The sequence below is a fragment of the Macrobrachium nipponense genome, chromosome 8, assembly GCF_015104395.2.
Source record: "Macrobrachium nipponense isolate FS-2020 chromosome 8, ASM1510439v2, whole genome shotgun sequence".
Taxonomy (NCBI): domain Eukaryota; kingdom Metazoa; phylum Arthropoda; class Malacostraca; order Decapoda; family Palaemonidae; genus Macrobrachium; species Macrobrachium nipponense.
Window position 1 is genome coordinate 67,177,106 of NC_087203.1, and position 21,366 is coordinate 67,198,471.

General features: G+C 37.9%; 1 protein-coding gene across 2 annotated transcripts in view; it reads left to right on the forward strand.

The window, feature by feature from the left end:
• Positions 1-12,782, forward strand: part of LOC135222817 (reversion-inducing cysteine-rich protein with Kazal motifs-like) — a 162,673-nt gene extending 149,891 nt beyond the window's left edge. For both annotated transcript variants that reach the window (XM_064261125.1, XM_064261124.1), the window contains exons 16-17: positions 7,795-7,967; positions 11,085-12,782. In XM_064261125.1, the coding sequence (XP_064117195.1) occupies positions 7,795-7,967; positions 11,085-11,574 (663 nt within the window). In that variant the 3' untranslated portion in view covers positions 11,575-12,782. The remainder of the gene's footprint in view (positions 1-7,794; positions 7,968-11,084) is intronic.
• The last annotated feature ends 8,584 nt before the right edge of the window (positions 12,783-21,366 follow it).

Below are 21,366 nucleotides of genomic sequence, written 5' to 3' on the forward strand. Positions count from 1 at the left end.
CTGCAGAGAGAACGCTGCGAAAAAAGGTGATGAATGAATAAATATGACGGCACAGAAAATAAAACTGGTACCCCTGAATTCAAGAGACGTCAATAGAAAGGCGGAATGATTTTTTCTCTTGTTTGAATATTTGGCCTGTTCATGTAATATTGAATATTTGGTGGCCTGTTCATGTAATTTCTGTCTGTATCGACGCTGACAAGTCCATGAGCGGCTCTTGTTCGGCTTCACATCTTTCTACTCTTTAATTGTTGAGCTAAGGGCGTCTAGCGAGTTGAATTTCGCTGAAAGTTCCATTTTTGTCGTCGTCTTTATTTCGAAATCTGAAGAGGTAAACAAACATTGACACTATGACAAGGCGCATGCGCTGTATCAATCAGCAGATTGCAGCACATCTTACGGCCCTGCATTCGTAGCCACTTCGTATTATTATTATTATTATTATTATTATTATTATTATTATTATTATTATTATTATTATTACTGGTGAATTATGATAATTGTGAAATCATCCCAAGTGATTTTTTTCGTACGCTTGTGAGGTTCATTGTTATTCTTATCAGAATCTGGAGAGAGAGAGAGAGAGAGAGAGAGAGAGAGAGAGAGAGAGAGAGAGAGAGAGAGAGAGAGAGAGAGAGAGGGGGGGGGGGACCCCTACTGACCATCTGGGCAAGGGTTGCAATGATTTGATAAAGAGATTAAATCCCCCAAAATGACACTAGCGGTGACAAGAAGAATTGTTGCAACCTGTTACTCATGTATCTTTCCATTTCATGCATCTTGCATTCCTACCACCATCGTGACCTCCTCTACTACAAATATTGAAATAGCAACACTTTTAATACCTACTACTAATATTCAGACTTTAAGTTGATAAGATATGATTTGTAAAAATGGGTTTCATCCAATTCTTTAAGGAAGACTCGACCGATTATGAAAGTACTACATAAATTAATAATATAACGTTCTATCGATCCTGTTCTTCATCGTTCATCATCGGATTTTTCTTATTTAGCCTCTGTATTTGGTATGGGTGATACAGCGTAATTAATTTCGCTGGTGAGTCGGTAGACACCCCTTGATGCATTATTCAGTACAGGAGGGAGAGAGAAAGAGAGAGAAGCATCTTGAAAATGAGAGAGAGAGAGAGAGAGAGAGTAAATAAATTCTCGTTATTCATAAAAGAAGCACATACCTTGCGAAAAGTCCTACAAAAATTGAATTTTGTTCTCCCCGTCTCGTCCGCTTTATTATTCCAGAGATGAAAATGATCAAGGACTGTTTTTATAGAAGTAGTTCATGTCTTCCATTCATTGCGAAAAGGGAGACAAGAATTTCAGTAATATAGAAAGGGAAACGAGTTTATGAGGATCTCATGAAAGGAAGGCACACAATATTCTTCATTTAATTATGCATTTTTTTTTTCTCTCTCCACAACCCATGTCACGTAGCATTGGATTGCAGACAAAAGTAACCAAGATTTTTTTTTATTATAATTTCATTTTGTTCCTTAAAACACGTTTTGATTTACAACGCAAAAAAAAAATAAAAAAAAAAAAAAATAAAAAAGACATCGCACGTATAACATTCAGTAAGAGAATCCTTAATGAACTGGAGTCCAGACGCAATACACTCCATTTTTTCGCGTCCTCCATAGACATCACTTTTTCCCCCTTTTATATTTGCGTTTGTTCAGGGAAAGAGAACGGGGAGGGGAGTACCCTTAGGAGGGGATCGAGGACGGAATTGCCATCTACTTCCCCCTCCCCCCTCCCAAAAAAAGGCGTTAGCACTCAGCCATCACTCATGTCAGTCGACGACTTGTAAAGTCAATGTAATCCTGCCTCGACTTCCATCATTAGGCCCAAAACATTCATTTATTCAGGCAGCCCTCGACGAGGTAATCGCCATCCAGTCGGAGTGAGACCAAATATTCTCTCTCTCTCTCTCTCTCTCTCTCTCGTGTCATCTGCTGAGGCAGCCTTTTCCAAATTGTTCTTGACTGTATGCCAGTTCCTCCTTATCTAATTTCTATTTTTTTCGCCTGGAAAAGGAAATTCTATTCTTCCCTTCTAAAAGTTTCCAGAGTTATTATTTAAAAAGGATAATAATTCTGCAATTATTATAATTCCTTCATTATAACTAACACAATTCTTATTGTTGTTGTAGATAAGAAACAAAATATTTTGTTAATGTTATCATCATGATTATATTATTTATAAACATATACGATTGATTATTCTGAAAAACTTTTCTCAGGAAAATGAAAAGCTGAATTTTTCTTATTCGTGAAAAATATTTCTTTTGCCCATTTTACATTCCGTTCACAGATTTTGTTTCATTTGAGGACTATTTGAAATTTGTGTTTCCCTTTTTTTCTTGAATTTTTTTTATTTGACGGTTTTTTATATTACTGTACTCATTAGAAATATGACTGAGGATGAAATGTCATCATATTTTTCCAGTTACGACTCAAATCTTTTTTTTTTTTTAATATTTCTGGGGAGGCTGAGTAACTCTTTGGCAGAGTTACTATTTGTCAAACTTGGCTGTTTATTCTCTTTTCATAATTTGTCTACTTAAAGAAACCGAATTGTACAGATAGTTAACTTTTTAAGATTCTAATTTGACGCCTTATCTCATTTTTATCATTGCATCAAGAAGTAAGCCTTGAATCATGAGTAACGTGTTTTTATAGCTCACATTATCGATCAGCAACGATAATCAACACTGGTTATGGTCAGCAATTGAATAGGTGACCGCCATGAAATACTAGACGCCGTCGGCTCATAAGCCCGCTGAACTTGTAATGGAAACGCTTTGGAGCTAGCAACCTCATCTCTTAAGCACTTGCTGAAAATGGAAGACTGTCGTCGGGCGTTACTCCTTTTAAGGATAAAAATACATTTTTTTTTCTTTTTTTGCTAGGTCCCAATGCTTGTAGTACTGTACGTTTAAGTATTTTTTTTTTTTTACTGATTTTGACCATTATATGTATATTTAATTTATGTATTTATTTGTTGGTCAAGTTGTTTATTGTAGTTAATTCAATGTTTGTAAAGCAAGTACACAAATCTGAGGGACCTTTTTGTACCCATTTCTGTCGTGCACTAAATTGAGGTCCCGAGAAGCAGCATTTTCCTGGAAAGCCTTTCCCCTACAAGCACGTCTCTCTCTCATTAATTTTCCCTCAGAGAGGTGACAACGCTCTCAAAGACTCTCATGATAAATTTCCAAGGCATCGATTTCATAGGACCTCTCCTCTGGAATAAGAGGGACAGTGAATTATTAATATGGAAAACAAATGGTTTCTGCGGCATTCAGCTCATAGTCCAGTTTTTTTTTTTTTTTTTTTTTTTTTTCATTCTATTTCTCCCTTCAGCGGGCATATGATATGACACATTTTCAAAGTTCGTGGGAAAGATATAATACCGCTTTCGTTGTTTATTAACAGCTCTTGTGTTTTGACTCACATTCAGACGGTCATCTACAGAGTGACTGATTAAAAAGTACAGGTGTTCTGGTATACATGACGGTGCAGCGGGTTTCTGGTTAGCGGAAGTAAGGGCGGGTTGGTCATTGGTCAGTTGCGATACCGGATGTTTTCGCTGTACGTAAAGTTCCTAAGACGTTGGGACTTCTTTGGTGGTATTGATCGGGGAGGTTGGGGGGCAGGGCGGGGGGCTGGTTAGGTCACCCCCGCCCACTGGTGTGACTGGTGTAATGGCTCGCTCCAGTTCGGGTGTGATTCTTTGTTTTATTTTTCTCGTTGGCGTTTGGCGCCGGTTTCCTACTTCTCTCTCTCTCTCTCTCTCTCTCTCTCTCTCTCTCTCTCTCTCTCTCTCTCTCTCTCTCTCGACGGTATTTGGCGTCGACCGATTTCTTACGTAGGGAGGAAATGTTTCATTTACAATATCTACGTATGCTGGAATTTTTTTTTTTTTCTATGAGATGCAAGGTTTGGAGAAGGCGCTGGCGTCGACGATACGGTGCCGTATATATCTAAAATGTTCACGGTCATAATCAGTTCTTCTGTTTCTGCCGTTCTCCGGTGTTCATGAATGTATTGATTAGATATGACAGCTTCCTATAAGTGACAGGAGACTTTGAGAACTTATCAGCCGGTATCCCAATGTATGAGTGGTGGCATCCATCCATCGGCCATGTAAATTTGTACATGACATTCATTTTCTTCGTTTCTGTCTCCAGGTGCGTCAGGCTATTTTTCAGTCGGATTTTCTCGCCTTCTGTTACGGGAGTGATATTTTCTTTTATTATTATTATTATTATGGCCTTCTCCTATTCCATATATTTTCGTGGCACATTCGCCGTCTTCGGTAGTAGAGCATTCATTGGCATGCCATTTATTTACCCTAATTCTGGTTTGGTGTTCAACCATTTCGTTCGAGAAGTAGTTATTGATGAGTGTCCGCCTTCTTGCGCGTATGAACGCAAGAGATAATACATAAACAACGCCATCAGGATATCTTTCCATGTCCTTTGGGAATTGTTGTATCCTCCACCAGTTGATGAGGCGAATATGATACGAGAAACAGAGAAAACTGTATACGCAGTCAAATAATAATAATAATAATAATAATAATAATAATAATAATAAAATAATAATAATAATAACTAATAAATAATGTTCCAGTAATTACATTGAACTAGCCAAAAATACTAGTGGCTTCCTGGAATATATAAATAATAAAAACTAGAATAAAGAAAACCAATTAAACATGCAATTGAACTAGCCAAAAATACTAGTGGCTTCCTGGAATATATAAATAATAAAAACTAGAATAAAGAAAACCAATTAAACATGCAAGAATGTAAAATGCAAATCAAGTTGAAGTGATAACTAACATGGAAGTTACCCATCGGGAATCAAGGCACGCACAGGATGTCTTACAGAACCATGATGGGTTTTACTCTAAGGGAACTCACCATCCTACAAAATGAAGCAGTTGGCAGTCAAAGCAGATATTTTCAAAATAATGGCAGTATTTTAAAGTGATACTCAGAAGAGATCTACCGGAATGGCTTTTTTGTCTTCTTAATTCCTGTTTTGGTACTGTAAGAGAGCATTCGATGGATTAGTAGTAACCCATGCCAGTGCTCAGTTACTGAGACTGTCTAGACAAGAAAAAGTTCGGAAGTGAGACAAAACTGAGGGTGAAATAACGTCCTAGACAGGAAATACCTATTGAAGAGGAAACACAACTCGTCAGTGATAGAATTCCTTGCAAGATATTGTGCGCTACATGACCGCGGTTATATTAGGTCAAAACTGAAGCTTTATATGAAACTTTTCCCCCCACAATTTCTCACGTTGTAAAGTAGTAAGTGCATGAACCTTTTGCAGAAGTCTTCACTGATTAATCCTCTGGTAGGATTGTGTCCTATATGGCACCTCTTGTAGAAACTTCATCTCTTATTTAGTTGTAGAAAAGTTAAAGAGACTTCCATGCTTCTTTAGAAAAACTTACACACATGCTACATACGTAGAATTTCTTCCCATATTTATCGTTCAGTCGAATTGTGTCACAAATGACACCTCTTGCAGAAGGCGCTGTAAATTCTCCATTGCTTCACAGCTCCATCATCAGGGCTTGTCGTCCCTTTCCTAAGTATGGCGCCACCCTATTTCAGTCGTTCATAAATGTTTCAAGCACCCTGGATACTCAAACAACTGTGTATAAATAAATGTGAAGACAGATATTCCTAAATGAGCGGACCCATTGGCAGCACGAGACTCAAATAAACTGTTCCCAGAGCCGGATAGGTCCCAGTGAAGGCTGTGAAGTCATTCAAATCATTTACCCATTGAATTTGAAGTTCTTCCTTTGCTCATAAATGGAACTGTTGACATCATCTATTTTTTCTATTAGTAGCTATTTTTTCCAGTCTTTGGTGGCTGCATTTCGGAGAGACCCCTGTGGATAGCGCCGTGTGCACCTCATGCAGTGCACTGTAGGCGTTACTTACAGATCTTTGCAGCGTGCCTTCGGCCCCTAGCTGCAACTGCTTTCGTTCCTTTTACTGTACCTCCTTTCATATTCTCTTCATCTTATTCTCCACCCTCTTCTAACAAATGATTCAAAGTGTAACTGCGAGGTTTTCCTCCTGTTACACCTTTCAAAGCTTTTACTGTCAATTTCCGTTTCAGCGCTGAATGACCTCGTAGGTCCTAGTGCTTGGCCTTTGGTCTAAATTCTATATTCAATTCAATTCATTTCGGAGAGAAAAGTTAGAGAGTACGACAGAAAGGAGGACGGAAAGGGACTTAATGTTAATATGGAAGAATCACGCTATGTGATATAATTACGCTAACCTTACGCAACTTAGCACTCTAATAAACCTTAACTGACCTTTTGAGTGCCTTACCAAACTTAATGCTACACAACCCCTTCTGATGCAACCAAACCTAACCTAACAGTGGCTGATCTTCACTTCTTAATAGAGTAACATCTCAGCCAATCGAACCCAACCTTACTTTATCTTGCCAAATATAACCGGAACCAAAGCTCATTTCACCGAGCCTAAGTTGTCACTTACGAACCTGCGTAAGACTAGGAAAATCTTCAAGTCATCCCCTCCCTCCTTCCTTTTTTTTATTATTTTTAAAACGTCTGTTTTTGCGTTGCTTGTTTGATAAGCTTTGGCACATTCAACAAGAGTGCTCCGACATGAGCTGTGTTTGTTTTGAATGCTGATAATTGTTTAAAGATTAAAACGAGGAAAGCTGACTGACAGATAGTAAGATATGGCTGTGCAGTAGTGGGTTATGTAAGTGCATTACCTCAGTAAACACCTTTAATTATGCTATGGAAACACCACTTGAAGAGGCACCTGAACTGAAGTAAAGTCTTTTATTATTATTATTATTATTATTGGAAGAATGAGGGAAGTACTTGCAATTATAAGAACCAAAGACCATAGATCCCGAGGACCAAGTGATGCGTGAAGAGAGAGAGAGAGAGAGAGAGAGAGAGAGAGAGAGAGAGAGAGAGAGAGAGAGAGAGAGAGAGAGAGAAATGTGTACAAGAGTGTCACCGTATTTAGAAGGTAACGCAAACATGGCATCAGAAGAAATAAACAGTCAGACAAGCCTCCACATTAATTCTAGTGCTGAGCAGCGCGTGGGCTAAGCATTGTAGAAAATGTCATTTTGTTCTGTACAAACACATCAGACACCTCTGGACATTTTAAACGGTTCTCACTCTCTCTCTCCTTGACCACAGGATCGCCAACTTTTCAATTTCCAAGACGAATTGATTAATCTCAACGTACATTTGGCTTTCAATCGTTTTCAACTGTAATCTCTCTCTCTCTCTCTCTCTCTCTCTCTCTCTCTCTCTCTCTCTCTCTCTATGTGCATTGCTTTCCCATATGCACGCAATCCATATTTTCTCTCATTTTTCTTCGTGTTATTTTCATTCCATGTTTTGCAGGTTCTCTCTTCGGCGACTCTGCCTTCCTTCGATATATGCACAATCAGAATGCAAAAATATTCGCATATCTTACTTGTATTATCTTTATTCCTTGTATTGCACGCTGTTCGTGTGTGTGTGTGTGTGTGTGTATGTGTGTGTGTGTGTTCGTTCATGCGCGCTCGTCTACCATCCCATTTACCCACAATGAACGTGATGGGGGATCCGTATAATTCTACTTGTGTTATCATTATTTCTTTATTTATTTGCTCAGTAGTGTTTGATTATGTATTTGTTCATATGTATGTATAAGTATGGTTATTTTTGTGCCTAATTGTAGTTATTTATTCTCCTCTGACAGACACGATGCCTCGCAAACGGCACCGTCTGCGGTCGTGACGGGAGGACGTGGGCATCCGAGTGCCAGGCTCATGCCTACTACGTGGCAGTGGACTACCAGGGCCCTTGCCGGGGAGTGGGCATCGACGGCAGCTCTTGTCCTTCCGTTAGCTGTCCTGCGAAGCAGAGTTCCAGGTAAGTCGGTCGGTAGGAGTTAACTTTTTTGTTTTGCAGAAATTTTTGGCTCTGTCACTGTGCTGACTCTTTGGGCTTCGTTGTGACACGTTGCTCCTGACGCCAGACACTCAAGGGCGTCGTAGTTGTTCCCTCTTTTTTGGGGACGGACCCAAACTGACGTCGCAAAGTTATGCGCCAAGAGTTCATTATACTACCGACTTACTGAAAATCTTGCTGATACTTGTATTTTACATTTTCATTTGCTTTGTATGTTTTTTAATGACGCTCATTTTTAGATATATTAGTATTCTCAAGCATCTATTTACATGAAGATGAAGCGAGAGAATTGATTAACTGTACATGACGGACAAAACAGTTTGCTTTCCAATAAAGCACGGCAGATGAGTGAAATTAATTAGTGAAGTGTTTACTTACCTATTATTATTCCAAACCAAACCACGGAGAGAGAGAGAGAGATGAGCGAGAGATGAGAGGAGTGACGAGAGATGGAGAGAAGAAGACAGAGAGAGAGAGAGAGAGAGAGAGAGAGAGAGAATTTTATTATATATGAAAATGACAAGAACTTCAAAACAATATATTTCCTTAAGAAACTGTTAGTGTTTAGAACTAAGAAACATGGGTTCCAGTAGTGTGATTAGCGTGCGTGAATATGTGTGTGTGTGTAAGGTGTGAATAAGGCTTCTGCTAATCGGATTACATATCGTCACAAAAGAAGTTAACATTCCACACTCGTCTGATTTATGGCCCAGTATGGATGTGGTTGGTCGATAGGATCCACGTCTTGTTTTGTGGGAACGTGGACTCTAGGTTGTACGGCGTCACCACTCCTGAATAGGAGATGGGGTAGAGGAAGAGTGTCTTGTGTGTATGTGTCGGTTTTTAAGGGGCAGCCAGTGGACGGGGTCCCATTATCGTTTTGGGAGAAAAGGGATATAGTTGATATCCAATAGGTGTTTCTGGGTGATGGAAAACTAAGTAAAGAAATGGGCGTATTTGAGAAAAGTGGGAAGCTTTTAGGAAAGGGAAAGAGGAGGTGGTCTCTCCGAGGCGTTGAGGAGGCTAAAGATTCGGATGGGATCCCGTAGGTGGTTTTGGATTAAAGGAGAGTCGGGGACCCCCGTCCCACAGGGATGTTGGGGGAAGAGGCAAGGTAGGGAGGGGCGTCCTTTGGAGGCACAGGTGGGGGGGAGGGTGAGGTGGCCAGGGGTGACACATGTAGTACGGTTTTTGGGAGAATGAGGTGGGTGTGATGAGAGGTAGGTAGGTGGGCGTTCCGTGGGAGGACGAGTCTGTTTAGTCAGCGTCGTTTCTGGCGTTGTCGATTAAAAGACTTCCCTCTAAGTGGACAAGTGTTTATTTGGACGATGCCACCCGGGCGTTCATAGGGCGAAAATGGACTGATTTGTCTCATTCTGTAACGTGGCGTCATTTCAAAGTGTGGTCTGCGGCTCCTACGTCGAGAGGCGATGATAAAATATTCTTGGTCGGGTAGATGTTGCTATTGATTGATTGATTGATTTATCGTTTCAAATGACTCCCAAAGTCTGATTAGAAATGTATATCCTCTGACGATCAAATGAACAAGTTGTTTTAAAATTAAATTTTGTATTATACATTTCTTTTCAACTGACAAGAAAGCATTCTCTCTCTCTCTCTCTCTCTCTCTCTCTCTCCTCTGCATGCTTATTTAATTGAGCGTGGTATTCCGTTTTCCTCAAATTTTGCTGTACATCCAGTACCAATCAAATGGAAATTATTTTGCCAAGTTGAAAGACACAGCAGACGAGCACAGATGTAAGAGGCTACCTGTGACATGCTGGTATTACTAGAGCGCGTATTTAGAGACCGATTGCTGCCGGCGGAGCAAGATGGAGGTTTGGCCTTTGTAGGGGATTAAAACTCTAAGAGGATTAATGGTAGGGGTTTTCAGTGAAGTTTTCTATTATGTATACTTGCTTATGTCCTTCATTTTTTACACCTGACAACGGGAGCCGTAGTATGGTCTGTTTCAAACGCCAAAGAAAGTTTAATTGACTGTTGGGTGTATTTTTGAATTCGCAGAGAAACTGGAACTTGGAATAGCTTGCACACTTACACATAGATACGACAGAGAGAGAGAGAGAGAGAGAGAGAGAGAGAGAGAGAGAGAGAGAGAGAGAGAGAGGGAGAGAGAGAGAGAGAATAATTTCTCGTCAGTCGAGAAATTATTCTTGCTCAGTGAGCAAGAATCTTAAAGGCCAGAGCATTGCAACTGCAACAGATTAAAAACTAGATTTAATAAGCGATTGATATTATAGTATTTCGTTGTTATTGTGCTTATGAAATATGAAGCTATCATTATAAGTTTCGTGGAATGGCGTTACTTCGCCTTAACGATTGTTGCTTTTTAATGCTTTGTTCAAGCTCTTTCTAATCCTCTTGTTCTTCATTAAAAAAGAAAAAGAAATAACAGAAGGTTTAGTGTAATACCAAGAGAGAGTGTCGTTGAGTGTGTGGCTGTTTTGCCAGTGCGTTCATATCAGGTGTAGTTTATGTAAGAGATTGTCCGCGTTTCTTCTTTGGGAAATAAAGTCAGAGACATGGAGTAAACATGAAGCACTTCATATCAGTCCCGCGCCGACTGTCCATCAGTCTGTCTTTTTATCAGTCTGTCTGTCACTCTTACCTGTATTTTCATTGATGTTCAGCGTGATGTTGATCATTCTTAAAGACTTCAGTTCTTCTTAGTTCCTTGTACGGGAAACTAGAGAAATAGGAATAGAATGAGCAACTGGAAGAGTAACTCAACAGAAGTAATGACCAAAGCATTTGCACTTTAAAGATCTTTCGAACTTTAATTCCTTCTTCGGTTACTCTGACGTAAACATTTATTTTTTTTATTATGTTTCAAATACTTAATTTTCAGTCAGTCAGTTGTTAGGTATATAGTTTGCACCTCCGTGCAATACATGGTCCATGGACAAATGTTAGATCTTTGAAGTCTTGAATACAACAGCATTTGGGCAGCGTCAATTTCTGTTATTGAGTCCTAAAATGTTTTCCATCACGTAATGGCATATTGTACTTTTTTCGCTTTCAGTTTTTTTTTATAAGTTTGCTTCTCTCCCGTTGTAGGTGCGTGGGCGTGGAATCCAACGGGTGGTGCTGCGGCCGCGTCTGCGGAGGAGGAATGGCCATGGCCTGGTCGACGAGGGCCGTCGAGGTGGCCTCCGTCGTCCTGCCTCACCACCGGCCCTTGACAGTGGCTGCCCTCATGGCCTCCTTGGCTTCCCATGTCACCGTGTCCGAATGCGAGATCCGAGGGCAGCTCACCCTCGATGGTTACCTTCTGGTTCTGGTCACACCCACGGCCTCTCACTCGCCCTCGCCGCCGCCCTTGGTCGCGGCTGCTTGCGTGGTCGAGGCGGAACGACTCGTCGGCGTCGTCAGAGCGAGATCTCCCAGACTGATGGCTTCCTTGCCCGCTGCAGCTCTCACTTTGGCGGCGCCCGCACACACCAGTGCAGCGGGCACTGCTGCATACCCTCGTCGCCCGACATTACTGGGCATCGTGGCTGTCGCACTGGCACTTTTGGTGCCAAAGTACTTGGCGGAAATTGCATGATCTTAGGCCTCGGTGTGTCTCATGCCGATGCAGATACAAGACTTGACTTGAACGTGTGCTAATTATTTATTCTCTTTTGTACTGAAATGACGACGCATGTTACTATGAAAAATAGTAATGTAAGAGTTCTCTATTCTTATTCATCTGGCGCATATTGTGCCTACAGTATGCATAAGTAAATATTATACGTTACAAGATTATAATGCATAAACATAGATGGGCGTTTGTGAATAAACTGCTTTGCAGTGAAATTCTTTTTTAATGTTGGCAATTTAACTTTATGGTGTACATTTAGAGTTCATTTGCGTTGACGTTATGAATAAGCTCTGAAGTGACGCTGAATTTTGAACAAAAGTTGATATGGGTGCTATGTTATTTCACCTTCAGGGATTTATCTCAGCGAAAATTTAGAAGAGTGTGACGTAGCGATGCTTTGTTTTCTAATTAAAAATCATACCTACTTGTGGGCAATATAGTATTGCTCATCGAAAAATGTATTTGTTCATGGTGAAGAAATTAAGATTTTGTATATATGATTCAACTTTTGAAACAAATTAGAATAATTTTCGCGTAACTTTACGAAGACTGAGTATCCAACTCATGTAAAACAATTTTGTGCAATTGTACGATAACTTTTGGTGTGTTCCATTCAAACTTTTGCGGTTTTCGAGCAAACGTAAACAGAGCATCTCTGACGTCTTCTTCTTCTTGGAATCGTTGTCTTGACCTCGTGTGCCAATTTAAAAAGTGCCAATACGGTCTCTCCGATTCAAATGATGCCAAAGTTCCTAGGAGTTAGTAGATTGCTGAAGAGAATTTAAACTTTTATTTAGAAATAAGGTCATTTATTGAACAGTTATTGATGATTTTTATACGCAGAGAAGTCTTGATAACGCCGGTGATATAAACGATTGAGAAGCTTTGTGAGTTCTGATTATGACTTTGAAGAAATTATTTATGGAACCTCTGATGTCATCGTTGTTACTTGACGTCATTAATGATGCAGATATAACAAGAAAACAAGGTAGTATGTTTACATCTTGTTCAAGGAAACAGGTAGGATGTTATTTACTTGATAAAGCAAAAACGTGATTTCAAGATTATCCTCTTAATCTCTTTGTACTTTCAGTGTATGTCGTCTTTGTTTTGTTCTGTTCGAGTTCACACACACACACACACACACACACACACACACACACACACACACACACACATATATATATCATATATATATATATATATATATATATATATATATATATATATATATATGGTACTTATTCCGATGAATCCCTTGACATATAAGTCTTACAATTAAATGCAGAAAAACTCCTCCAAAGTCTGGTACAAGGGATCCAGATCCATATGTCTCAAATTCAGATACATTTTACTTGACCTCAAAAACAGCTCTTCTCACTAGCAACGTGATGTCAAGCCTGTTTTTTCCTTCTTTTCTGATCAGACTGAAAATAATATATAATGACGAGTAACTGTTTTAGACGAAGCAAATAGATTGTTTTTATAAGTTTTTTTTTTTTAAGTCTTACATTTAAAACAGTTTTTAGAGTAGATTAACAGATTCTGTTATTTGTTTATTTTAACTATACTATTGAAAGTTTTACATTAAAATATCACCCGCCTCCCTCCCTCTCTGTGAATATATATATATATATATATATAATATATATATATATATATATATATATATGTTTATATTATTTTACATGAAATATGTCCTGAAGTCATTCAGATGAAGCATTTGAAGAATATATATATATATATATATATATATATATATATATATATATATATATATATATATATATATATATATATACTGTGGAAGCCCAAGTATGTGTGTAAAGCGTGTAAATGTGAAAAATAAGGTGTTGATAAAATGTGTAATATGAAACAGCTGTGGCTGAAGTTTGAGAATAGAGTTGTAAATCCGTATGTGGCATGCGTGGACCTACTTAGGCAGTGCTAATGATATATTGTGTGGAATGTAATATTTTGGGAGCAATTATAAATGTCTGAAATGAAATATGAGCAGAGGTTAAGAGGGTATGTGTGGGAATATATAGACGTTGGGGGATTTGTTCAGTGTACAAGTAGGCTTGTGGTAACGTTGCGTTCAGTGATATGGTTATTTAGTATTTCTATGAATGGATTGATGCAAGAAGTCAGAGAAATGACGAGGGACGGAGCTGCAAAGCTGTGAGATAAAAAACCGGGTGTGAATGAAGTTTTGGAGTGTGATGTTTGCAGGTATTGTGGTTGTGGTTTGGGATAGTGGAGAGAAGCTGCAGAGGCTATACAATGTAGAAGTCTGGAAGTTTGGAAGAGGAGATTTTGAGGAAAGTAGAAGTAACTTGAGGAATGTTGTTAACGTCAATAAAAATCAGGAAGCTGGAACAGTTAAAGTTTGTGTTTGATGAAAGATGGTGAAGCAAGGATGATGGCCAGGGTGTATACAACAGACTACATAAGGCTCATGTGCATGGGACAAAACTGGAATGTTTGTAGTGTTTATTTAACCAGTACTTCTTCATGGAAGTGAATTGCAGATGTTGAGTACTTGAGTACAAATAATGAAACTGGTTGAAGTTGTAAATTTTTATTAATTGGTTTTTACAAGGAGTAAAAAAACAGAAAGGTTAGAAAAGTGGAGAAAGGAAAGGCAGAAAGGTGAGCAAGATTACACGTGACATAATGGTGAGTGGTGCAGTATTTAGCCAAAGTGGAAGAGCTTGCTGATAATTAAATGAGGTGGCTAATGTTTTGTAAGTTTCTAGCAGTTGGTTCATCTTCAGTCCTATTGGGGAAATTCTAGTTGTTGTTGTATAAATATATATATATTTATATATTATATATGTATATATATATATTATTATATATATACTATATTATATATATATATATATATATATATATATTAATTGAAATAATTGTCCTGAAGCCATTCAGAGTATTTGAGAAAAAGATGTATCCCTTCCTACTATTCATATATATATATATATATATATATATATATAATATATATATATATATATATATAATATATATACATAATTATAATTTCGCATTTCTTACTCACTTCGGCTCAGAAGAACATTCCATGGCATAAAGGATTCTTCTCATTCAGAAAAATAAAAACAAAATCCATCGCCGTGCTCTATGTTAAAATATTAGTGACAAGTTAGTCTTTATATGAATATTTTCATTGAATAAATATGTTGTTATCTTTTTCCTTTACCTAGGTTCTTTGTAGTTAATATTATGGTGTTAAAAGCATGTAGAGATTTTATGTACATTAAAGTATTTTTTGAAATTAAATATGAGCTGTTTTCTTATCCTTTTGAATATATGGAGTCTTAAAGTTTTGTGTTTCCTGGGAACTCACTGAGTGGTAGGGTCTCCAAGACTTTCAAAGGTGATGGTAAGTACATCTATTTTGATTATATACTATTTTACTTTTTTCCTATTTTTGTAACAGGTACATGACTAAGGTTTTTCACTCGACCGAGAGCTACTTTCGTTACAGCAATAGCTACACGTAAGCAGTCGTGCGAGTAGTAACCTGATCTGACAAACTATCAGAAAACCGGAAGGGCAAAGATACGTAATTTGGCAAAAGCAAATAACATCTTTGTTATGATAAAGACAGAACGACGATATTAGAGGTTGCAATAAAAATACTGCAGAATTAAGACTGCTGCACTTAAGAAAATAAAAACATCCACTAAGTCTATTACTGTTTAAACCATACGAATGTTCATATCGAACAAGCCAGAGAAATATTCATCAATATACTAATTAATCTTCCACGGAGACGAAAGAGGAGAGAGAGAGTAATAAAGAAATAATAATAATAAAAAAGGCAGTAAATCAACCAACCGAAATAGTCTCATACATAACACAGCGCAATTCTGATACCCAAGTCAGTGGTTGAGGATTAAGAAAGATGGGAAGTAAGATGATGAGGTCGTTGGGACGCGAAGCTTTTTCACTGGATCATCTTACAACCAGCTTGGGGGACGATGGCGCTCACATTAGCTTCCTTTTTTATTTTATTCATTCGTTACTTTTCTGTTTTTCATGTTTGGTTTGCCAGTAATGGGAGGACATAATTTGACCTTCTTAGGAAACCATTCTCTTTTAGTCTTAAGTAACAGCTTACTGTTATCATTACGGGTCACACACACACACACACACACACACACACACACACCACACACACACACACACATATATATATATATATATATATATATATATATATATATATATATAGATATATATCTATATATATATTTATATAAATCACACTATGCAACTACATTTAATTACAAGTCAAATGACGTCTAGGTATTTCAGCAAAGGCGCACTTCTATTGTTTATTTATATCAATGGTTCCGAAACTTTGTCTGAACGTTGCAAACTTTTCATATAGGATACTTCTCCATGGTCCACCGCTAAGCGCAACTCATTATGTATAAAACCCATGGTTTTATACAAACATATCCTCAGATTATGGCTCCAGCATTTTGCTACAAGGCCCTTCAGTTTGGGAACCACTGCTTTAGATCACTCAGATTTGCAGCCCCGAGAACGTGCAACGGGCTTCTTAGTCTTTCAAGAACGAAATTACTTCCTTTTCTCTTCATATTATGAAGGTATGGAATTGTTAATGTGGATTATGGAGTAAACAGGTATGGCACAGGGGAAGTTGGATTACGTCGTGGACAGAAAAGTGGTTGTTAACGAAAGTGAATCATTTGTTTACATTTTTAAACCAATCGCTACTGTTCCTTCGATGATGATCGAAACTCGTCCTCTACTCAGACTCAGTCGTAGTTTGAACGTTGTCTGTGTACATGTATTGTTCTGTAAGTGCGTAAAAGTTAACGAAAGTTAGTCATTTGTTTACATTTTTAAACCAATCGCTACTGTTCCTTCGATCCTCGTCCTTCACTCAGTCGTAGTTTGAACGTTGTTTATGTACATGTATTGTTCTGTTTGTGCGTAAAAGTGAGACGAAATCACGCGTTGGAAGATCGACGCCCTTTGGAAGTTTATATCGAGTTTCCGATGTGGTTTTCGCTGGATTGCTACCGAATAGACCTTGTGTTGAGCAGTCAATACTTTCGACGTTGCCTTTACATTGGTCAGGTCAGTACCGTTAGTTGTAGCCTACTGTCTGTTTTGAATGTGGATCTTTGAAATTAGAAATATATGTATGTGGCGAACCGCCTCACCACCCTCCCCCCTCTCAACTACCACTAATTTCATTTGTTCCTAAGGAACTTTTAGTTTACATAGTATTTCGCAATAATGTTACTATACGGCACGCTATGCAGACGACGAAAATGCTTAAAAGAAAAACAAAAACTAAAAACGAGGGTTAATTCCAACCTTGCGTATCCCAAGGCCCTTGCCTTTGGACCGTCGTATATATCTCCGCGTCCTTCTCTACCAAGTTTGCTTCTTGGATGTGATTGACCTTTCATATACTTTTTTTTTTAAAAATTGTCCCAAATAGGCCTGTATCCTGACCACCCAAGACTTCACTGGCGGCCAGAGTTACTTCCCCCTCCCCCTCCCCAGCCCCCTTAATTGGACTTGCGCACTATTGCTTATTGTTAAATTGAATGGATCGGTCTGTTTCGATGAATATTTCTTCTTTTAGTGTTGTAGTGAATGTGACTAAACTGTTATATAAATTTCCTGTTTGCGCTTAATAGTAGTTAATGTGCGGGGAGGGGGGCCGTGTTTATTTGCCGTTTTTAATGTTATTCTTTTTGTTTACGGTTATCTTCCATGTATCTTAAAAGGCCTCATGCCGTCCATAGCACCCATCTGCACGATACTTTCTTAAATGTATTTTCGCGGTGACGTAGCGGTTTCTAAAAAGCAAGCCTTTGATCTTATTTGCATGTCTTTATAGTTTATGCAACCTTTCTAGTTCTCTTGGCAGCATACGGAATAATCTAATTATGTTCTCGGAAGCCTTTCGTCTAACAAATTGTTAAAACAAAGCTGCTTTAGTTTGCTTTCGTTCGTGCTCCCTCTTCAAAGCTGAACGAAATATGCTCTAGCTTCTATGGGGTCTTAACACTACTGTTGTAGAGGAGTCTAGAACAGATTGTAATATAATTTTTCTAGTAGAGGTTCATCGGCATGGGAGTGACGCTGTTGCACAGGGATTGATTCATAATTTGTAAGGTTGACTTTTTAGAGGCTTTTTCGATATCTTTATTCTCCAGCAAAATAATGCTGGTTTGGTATAAAAGCAGTGACAGGAGTCAAATCTTGGAATTACGTAATGGTGCTCAAGCATTTCAAGATTTATAGTCAGTTTTTATTATATGCACATGGAATTGGTATTGCTTAGACGGTAACATTTGGTGTTAATGTCATAAAACAAAAATGTCTTATATTTATATATTATCAGCTAATATTCCAAGGGATCATTGTTTTTTTTTCACAGCTTCTACATCAGTATTTGTAATTTGATTATTTTTCAAGGTGTTTTGACCAAAATCTTTCTTATTTTGATTTGGTCTCCCATATTTTATTTTTTCAATTCCATCTAACCGCCATTAGGGCCGTCATTTTGACATGTTTTGAATGTTCGAAAGATAAGCCCTTGGTAAATTATTTAAATCATTGCTTACAATCTTTATAACATAATTACAGCCCCCCAAACTCCATGACTATGGCTTTAGGAAGCTTTGTTACCGCGAAGGGTCTCTGTAAATAATACTAACGCAGAACGAGTTCCACCTTTTCAATGAACTATAGTTTTTTATTTTTAATTTATTTTTTTGTTGCTGTTGTCATCTGGACTTGGACTTAGAAAGTACTCGGCAGCTTGCTTGATGACAGGTTGAATGTGACATTTAGAATAGCATCGTCAAATTTTATATATTCATTGGTGATCCAAATGAAAACTTATTTAATATTAATAATGCACAGCTCTCGCCTAAATATATTATGTCCGTCAATAATGATACCTAGTTGAGACACTTTAAAGAAATGTCCCAAAATCCAAAAGTAAATAGCAATGTCTTCAAATCATCGTCTCGAAATGGGTTTCGGATATACGTACTCCTATTCCATGCTGAACGGTTTTATGTGTTTTCGATATATTTTAACGCAGATCGGAACAAATTGTATATATTAGAAGAAACAAGGCATTATCAATATTTCATGAAGATTGATTCTACTTAAAACACTGAATTAATGCAAATCTCATTAGTCCGTGAGCCACGTACCGAAACCGACCCCACCCCCCACCGAACCCACCTAGGGAATTTTCAAGACGCCGTAAGTTTTTTCCTAGATGCATAAATTATGTATTTAGGTGTGACAAGTGACAAAGAATAATGACAAAACGTAAAAAAATTGGTTTTTGTATACAAACCACACAACCGATTCATGGATCCAGCAAGGACAATGGTCTTGGCGTGCCACCTCGGTGGCATTCCATTGAGGTGTGGGAGATGTGTATATCTGGTGACAGCAGTTCACTCTCGACGTGTTTCGGAAGTCGCGTAAAGCCGTTGGTCCCGTTGCTGAATAACCACTGGTTCCATGCAACGTAAAAACACCATACAAACAAACAATCCAGCGAGGATAATTGACTTCTTACATGACTTCAGTTTATCGACAGTAACTCCTTCATTTCTTAATCAGATGAGTAAGGTCTCATTGGAAAGCCAAGTTTGTCCAGCTTTTACATACATAATATGCTTCTTCTAATCGAATCTGATGCCCGTTGTGAGATATGATAATTGGAAATATATAAATTTCCCACACGATTTTGTGATAGATATTTTTTAAAATCATGATCACCAATTCCTTAGTGTATTTAGAAACCCCTTGAATATCTTTATAGAAGTGTTCCCCATCTGTCTACGTATGTCTTGACCAAATATGATCGTGATATAGTAAATGGTCTGACATAACTGTTCAAAAACATTTCATCTCTAGATCGCATTAATTGCCTTTTGGTGCTGGCCGAGAAATTGGCCATGCACCTTACTTGGCTCACTGGCAATAACTTTATATCTTATACAATTTAAAAGTGTTTTTTTCATTTATTTATTTATTTAACTTTAATTTATTATTATTATTATTATTATATATTATTATTATTATTATTATTATTATTAATTATCATCATCATCTTTGCTACATTCTATCAACAGAGTATAAGGGTCTCTATCTCATTTGGTGCATACATATATGAAAAGTGAATCGTGTGTTTGCAGTATACAATTTTTATTTCACGAAAATGAGGAAATTGTTTAAATAAACTGCCATTTTTGAAGATCAATGGAATGTTTTCAGTACAATGAAAATGATGGTATACCACCATGTGTCTAAGCTTCACACACCACATAAAATGTAAGCATTACTCTCAATGTAATGGAAGGCGCCTCAGTGGCGGGATCGGTATGGTCTTGGCCTACCACCTCGGTGGCCTCGAGTTCGATTCTCCGGCATTCCACTGAGGGGGTCAGAGATGTGTATTTCTGGTAATAGAAGTTCACTCTCGGAGTGGTTCGGAAGTCAAGTAAAGCCGTTGGCCCCGTTGCTTAATAAACACTAATTCCATGCAATGTAAAAACGCCATACAAGCAAACAAACAAAAAACTCAATGTAATGGAATACCTGTTTTATAAACTATTCCAGTCCTCCTTGACTGAAATATATGACAAGAGATATTTTTGTTAATATTTTAGTCATCAGTTAACGTGCACCGACAGAATTGAAAATTTCTCATTTTGGGTCACTATCGCACAACCAAAGTGAGTCACTTGTGGAGAGGAGTATTTTCACATTTCTTAGTCATGTATCACACCAGCAAGATAATTGGTTCAGTGTCGTTAGTCAAAAGTCTTTCTCGCTTTCATTTCAGGGGTGCTACCTCTTTCTCCTATTAGTTTTTTTTTTTTTTTTTTTTTTTTTTTTTTTTGCATATCCATACGATCCGCCATTTGTTGTCAAGTTTCCGTCATTTATGTATGGGAACTGGATTATCTGGACACGCCACACTAAATGTATTTCAAATAATTGCCTGATAGCTAGAACGTTTAATATGCATTTTTGGGGATAATTGGCAATGGGGTGGTAAACTAGGTCAGAGCCATTATATGTGTGAAGAATTTTTACCCCTCTGTAACTGCAACTTTGCTTGAAAATGCCAGCAGTTATTGACACAAGTTGGTTTTGCTACATATGCACATACGAAATATTCATGGTCATGACAAGTTGAACTACTTCCACAAGTACGCAGTAATGTGTTTTGGGATTTATCTACAGCTTTTTTTTCGGATAAGTTTGCCACGGTGTACAGAAGCACTTGTATCACGCCTGTAAAGGAATGAAAAGCTTGCAGAATACTACAGAAGTCTGGCACAAGCTTTGCTGTCACATTCTTTACGCTAATTAATCTTAATAGTACTGTCTCCAACACCACTTGTGATACGTGCTGTGAGCACTTCAATAGCAAATGAATGGTGGAACCAGATGATTTTAATTAATGCAACAAGTGAAGCATTACTCAAGTACTATCTGCTTCCTCTTGAATGGAATAAATACCATATTTTGCTATGGCTTGTACGATATCTTTCATGGCTTGTTAAATGCAAAGTATATAGAATGCTCCCTTCTATCCTTGTTAAATGGATACATTCTTTTTTTTTTTTTTTGGCTTGCAGTATGTTTCGTGAAGCCTTGAAACACATACGTTGCTCTTTCATTCATTTAACAATAATTCCATTC